Source organism: Coffea arabica, chromosome 2e, assembly GCF_036785885.1.
Source record: "Coffea arabica cultivar ET-39 chromosome 2e, Coffea Arabica ET-39 HiFi, whole genome shotgun sequence".
Lineage (NCBI taxonomy): Eukaryota > Viridiplantae > Streptophyta > Magnoliopsida > Gentianales > Rubiaceae > Coffea > Coffea arabica.
Genome location: NC_092313.1, coordinates 68,311,791 through 68,317,999, shown reverse-complemented (window position 1 = coordinate 68,317,999; position 6,209 = coordinate 68,311,791). Strand labels below are relative to the sequence as shown.

General features: G+C 34.7%; 1 protein-coding gene across 1 annotated transcript; it reads right to left on the bottom strand.

Annotated features, from left to right (window-relative positions):
• Positions 1–3,608: 3,608 nt before the first annotated feature.
• Positions 3,609–5,770, bottom strand: LOC140036432 (uncharacterized). Its single transcript, XM_072077840.1, has 4 exons — positions 5,218–5,770; positions 4,805–5,046; positions 4,495–4,762; positions 3,609–3,901 (listed from the first exon to the last, which is right to left on the bottom strand). The coding sequence occupies exons 1-4, from the start codon at positions 5,768–5,770 to the stop codon at positions 3,609–3,611; spliced, it is 1,356 nt and encodes a 451-aa protein (XP_071933941.1).
• Positions 5,771–6,209: the final 439 nt, after the last annotated feature.

Here is a 6,209-nt window from a genome sequence, read left to right as displayed (position 1 = left end):
CCCTCGTTTTATCTTGTACAAAGATACACTATAACGAAAATCTTTTTGAAGTTAAGGGCAATTAACACCAAGTTGTTGGGAGGATTGAAATCGAGTTGTTACCTACGTATGCTTGGTTTGTTCCTTCTCTCCTTGGAATTCAACAACTTCAGCATAATGAAGGTGGAGAACTAATTTGTTTCCTTTACAAAGCTCAAACCATGCACAAAAAAAGAAGGAAATCAAATTTCATTTGGAAGTTGCAAGGATCGGGCATTGTGACATGACAAATGTGGTTCCAAGAGTTGGAAGTGTCCAGTTGTTTATTTTAGCAATTGCCAACTTGCTGCAGTGATACCCAATTGGATGTTTCCATTCCTTATTTTCAAAGCATTGCCGGTTACTTTAAGCATTTGAGTGATTTTAGAAAGTGGAGCATTAATTTTTTTTTTCTCTCCATTTCCGAAGTTGTTCAGAAGTTTTTAGTTTCCAATGCCCGTGCCTAGTCTCTTAGGACATTTGGAATTCCAAAAGATCAACGAGGCAACCATTCGGACAATGAAATTAGTTTTGGCAATTACTAAGTCCTTGCAATGATACAACTTCAATTTTAGCAACTTGGGTTCGGTTTCCAAAAGAAGATATGCTTAATACAATAGGAAGTTCGTGCATGTGACTAGCAATTGCAATATTAGACTTCCTATTGATGCTTCATTCTGGAGTTAGCAATTCAAATATTGGATTTGGTGTCGACGGGAAATCCAAGTTGCTCTCAAAAAAAAAATCAAGACTAATACTTCAAGTTTCGCCTTGGCAATTGTCAAGCAATGCCTCACCAAGTCTTAAAGTGAGGGCATTTGTAGACAAAGAAAATTTATTTAGTTTATTTGGTCAAGATTTATTTAAATTAAATTGATCTTGATTAAATTAAATTAAATTATAGAAGTCCATCATGTTTTGGACTGACAAATTGGGCCAATGTTATATGGTCTATCAAATCAAATTTGTGGTGTCTATTTAAATTGAAGTGAATTAATTATTTCATTAATTCGCAATGAACTATTTGGACCGACCACTATTTAAACCCAAGTTAAATGGGTTTCTTGAGTCACAAGTTACCCAAAATGCAGGAAGGTTCTGAGGGTTTTCTTGAAAACTTAACCTACATATTTTGGCTATAAATAAAGGTCTTCTCTCAAGGCAAAAGAACATTTAAAAAAATTCCTAACTTCCGGAAAAACTCTGTCAAATTCTCTCAAGAGCTTTCTTCCTCAAATCCAAGTCCAAATCAAGCCAAATAAATCTTCCTGCCATTGATGTTGAAGACTTAAAGTTTCGAGTATTTAACGCCATCATCAAATCATTCGTTTTTTACACCGAAACTGTAGGAAACACTCTTTTGATCGGAGAACAAGCCTTTTCGGCCCTTTGGTTAAAGTTATTTGAAGAGAAGAATCAGGGAATTAATTTCTTTGATTCAAGAATTTTCAGAGATTGTAATCCACTTATTATTTGATTTAGTAAATTTGATATTTGTGCAAGTTTCTTTGTCTTTTATTTTAGACAACGAAATTTGTGCTTACATACCTTTCCAAGATTGACCATTCCACCGAGGATGTATAAAAGTCGTCTTAAAAGAAACTTGTTGATTTTACATAAGAACAAGAAGCATATATAATTCAATAATACACTATTAACTATCAGAATAATAAGAAGGTTGTTTATAGTTGAACAAAGACTAAATGAAATTCCACATAGTTGTGCTGAAAACAACTATGTATTTTCGTTGGAATTGTTTTTTATTTGCTTCTGATTTTGAAATCTTCTTTTAGGTTCTAATTTTCTAAATGGAATAACAACGTACAAGGGAAGATTTGAGGAAATAGAACCTTAATTGCTACTAATTAGGGTTATGTGTTGTGTCATCTAGTTGAGGTGTCAGCTAATCATTTTTCTTTTTCTTTTTTTTTTTTGCTTGTCCATTTCATCAGTCTCAGAGCTTATAGCATATTTTCGAGGTTGCTAGAGTTTGAATTGTATCTTGTTCATGCAATGTAGCACAAGTTTGCAGGACTAGGTTGGCCTTAGCTGCCTTTGTTTAACATGTTTGGAAAGGAAGGAACAAATCAATCCATTAGCAAATCTTGGTGAATCATGTTGTGCATGTAAGCAAGGCCATTGTGAAGGATGTGCAACAGTAGAGGGGGCTTGTGCCACTCGAAAAGGTATCCAAAGGAATCATGAGAACTTGTCCTGCAGTAGAGTTTGCCGTTTGTTGCGTTTGATAAATAGGTGAAAGTGTCTAGCTACCTGTGTTAGGATTACTGCTTGTTTGCGGTTCTGTACTACAATGGATTACCTCCATTTGTAATTTCCTTTTCCTTATCTTAATAAAAGGTGTAGTTTGTGACAAAAAAATAGTAATTAATGACTAAAAACTGCTCTGAACTGGTATAATTGAGTTGAAAGTAGTTTATTCGACTATAACTGCTGATTCGCTAGTTGGAGCTTATAACCAGACTCTGGTTTAACTAATTTGGGAGAGATACAGTTAACAGAATGCAGTATAAAGCCAAACTATTAAATCAAAATTTTCAATATTTACAGGGGGTGTTAGTTAAGTTAAACCATTAGATAGCTATGGCAGTTGGTTCTAACATAGTCTAACCGATAATTGTTCACCCACCTGCACTGAATAAAAACTTCAATGGTGCAATATTTTCCTCTAGACAAGTGATCCTAAAGCAACTATACATGCCCAGAATTCTGTTAGGAACCCATAACATATTGAGGCCAGCCCCTACAAGCGGTCTCTCAAAAATCGAAATTGCTCTTGCCATGATCAAAAGAACAAACATATGTAAAGAAGCAGGAGCAATTAGACTCCAGATGGGAGATAAAGGAGGGTTGTAAGAAAATAACCCATAGGATAAATAGTACAAACGAACCATACAATCGATAGTCTTGGCAGTGGAAAATAAAAAAAAAACTTGCGACAGAGCAAGAAACGAAGTGGAGGAGGCAACAACTTCTTTATTTATTTTCCATTCTCAGCACACACGTCACGACTACTATTACAAATATATAGACCACCTGGTTTCCAATTATCTAAGGACTTAAAGTCCGTACCGACTAAAGAATCACATATACAGTAGGACTTGGACTCGGAAACTTGGACCAACCTAATACTTATAAAGAAACCATAAACTAACGGAAATCAATTAAGAATAAGAACTTGGTTTTAACATCCAACATTGCCTCCCTTGAGCCAAGGTCTTCAAACTTAATTATGCCAAGCATATTTTTCAACCTCATGAACATCTCCAACTAGAGTAATTTTGTCAGAATGTCAGCTACTTGATTTTCACTTTTGCAATAATCAATGACAATCTCTTGATCTTGAACCAACTCACGAATAAAATAACACTCAGTATCAATATGTTTGCCGCGCCCATGAAAAGCTGAATTTTTTGTCAACTCAATATAGTGGGCATGTTATAACAAAATATTTTGGTAGGACCATTTTGCTTGTGTTATAAAAATCCAAGCATTCTACTCAACCAAAGTGCTTGAGTAGCGCTACTCGCAGCTGCCATGTATTCTGCTTCTGTTGTGGACAAAACAATCACCTATTGTTTCTTTGAAAACCAAGAAAATACACCAAATCCCAAATAAAATGCATAACCAGAAGTACTCCTCCTTTGTATTGTATCACCAACCCAATCAATGTCAGTATATCCAATAAGGTTGCTACCATGTGAAGATGAGTAAAATATACAGTCAGACTGCGTAGCTTGAACATATTTCAAAATTCTCTTAGCAGCTTGCAAGTGGAATTGGCATGGAGATTCCATAAATCTACTAATCAAACCAACTCCATAAGTAATGTCAGGCCTTGTAGAAGTCAAGTACCTGAGACTTCCTACCAAGTTCTTGAAATAGGTAGCATCAACAAAATCACAAGTGCCACTATGGTCAATTTCAGCTTTTCTTCAACTGAATGATCATGGCCTCCCTAAATTCAGAAATTAGTTTGGGATTGTTGCCTGTAAATATTAAGTCATCCACATATATACATACAATAAAAACATCTTCTCCAGGGTTGAATTTGATGTACTAAATATGCTCATATGGACATCTCAGAAAATTATGCTCAACAAAATAAGCATCGACGCGAGTATACCAAGTTCTAGGAGCTTGTTTCAACCCATATAACGCCTTCTTCAATCTATAAATTTCGTCTTCTTGACCCTTTCTAACATAACTTGTAGGTTGCTCAATATATACCCCTTCTTCAAGAAAGTCATTTAAGAAAACAAATTTCACATCCATTTGATGAATTTTTCAGCAATTATTGGCAACAAGTGAGACAATTATACGAACAGTATCAAGTCTAGCAACTGGTGCAAAAATTTTAAAATAATCAATACTTACCTTTTGCTTATAACCTTTGACAACTAATCTCACTTTGAAGCGATCCACCTCTCCTGTTGGCTTGTACTTGGACTTATATACCTATTTTCACTCCAATTGGTTTTTTTTCAGGTGGGATGGTGGTCAACTCCCATGTATCATTTTTCTCAATAGTATAAATTTCTTCATCCATTGCACGAATCCAATGATCATCTTTGACAGTTTCATTAAATGAGACAGTATCATAATCTGCAAAAAGAGCAAAATTTACAATATCTTCATCAAATAAATCATCATCTCTACCAATAATATAATCATCAAATCGGCGTGGCATGCAACATTCTCTCTGTGGCCAACTGGATATCTCAACCTACATAGTAGAAGTTGAGAGATCACCATAAGACTACACAACTGGCTCTATTGGTTGCTTAATGGAACTTGCTCCCATAACTAGAGAAATAGATGGATATTTTGACAATATCTCAAGATCTTTCCTGGACCAATCCCAAACTCTATGTTCATCGAAAGTCACATCCCTACTAACAATCACTTTTTCTGTGTCTGAATTGAACAATTTATACCCCTTAGTCTCATGATTATAACCAATAAAAATACACTTCTCTGTTTTGTCATCCAATTTCTTCCTCAAATGATCTGGAATATGTACATATGCAAGACAGCAAAATACTTTGAAGTGAGAAATATTTGATTTCATAATAGTCCAAACCTCTTGTGGGGTTTTCCTCAAATTGCATCTAGTAGGACACCTGTTTAAAACATAAATAGCACAAGATACTGCTTCTACCCAAAAGGATTTAGGAATACCTTTGGAGTGCATCATAGATCTTACCATGTCCATCACAATCCTATTCTTCCTTTCTGTGACACCATTCTGCTGAGGTGTATATCTGACTGTCAATTGATGTTTTATACTATTTTTCACCAAATAATCATCACAAACAAGATACGTTGTGCCTCTGTCAGTTCTTAAAATTTTAATAAAGTAACCACTCTGCTTCTCTAGATAATACTTGAACTTTTTAAACACATCACATGCATCAGATTTATTTCTCAAAAAATACACCCATGTCTTCTTGCTGAAATCATCAATGAAAGTAATAAAATACTCATTACTACCATTGGAAGGAACTTCAACTGTGCATAAATCTGAATGAATCAGTTCAAGTGATCGATTAGCCCTCCAAGCTTTGCCTTTTGAAAAAGGATCCCTGTACTTCTTTTCCAAAATACAAGACTCACACTTCTTGTTAGAAAAATCAACACAAGGTAGCCCAATAATCAATTTCTTTCTTGCAAGAAATTTCAAACTCCCAAAATTCAAATGCCCAAAAACACATATGCCATAGTCAAGAATCATAAAGAGTCATGAAATTAAAGCAAGGTAAATCACCACAATTAAGAGAAAGAGACCACAAATGACTGCGGTTCATTTTTACCTTGGCAATTAATCCCAATTTTTCATCATTTATAGTGCCATCACCATATTTAAAATGTAGTTCATAACTTTTCTCAAACAGTTACCCCAAACTCAATAAATTATTATATAAACTTGGCACATAGAAAATATCAGATATATAATTTGAAAATCCATCTTGCAAGATAATTCTAATTTTCCTTTTCCCAAGAACAGGCACCCTTTCGTTATTTTTAAATTTCACCAATGTACGAAAAGATTCATCCAAGTTAGAAAACACCTCCTTTTTACCACACATATGATTACTACTCTTCGTAGACTCTTCAGTTACAAAACTAGAAAACAACAAAGTCTCCTGTCTATCACCACTATTTTCAGCCAC

Bases quoted from the DNA above. Each gene is read 5' to 3' on its own strand.
- LOC140036432 (XM_072077840.1), bottom strand. From the start codon at position 5,770: ATGATTCTTGACTATGGCATATGTGTTTTTGGGCATTTGAATTTTGGG. The intron at 4,763-4,804 runs GTTGTGTAGTCT...TCTACTATGTAG, and splicing joins TTAAGCAACCAATAGAGCCA to GTTGAGATATCCAGTTGGCC. The intron at 3,902-4,494 runs GTATATAAGTCC...AGAACTTGGTAG, and splicing joins ACCAATTGGAGTGAAAATAG to GAAGTCTCAGGTACTTGACT.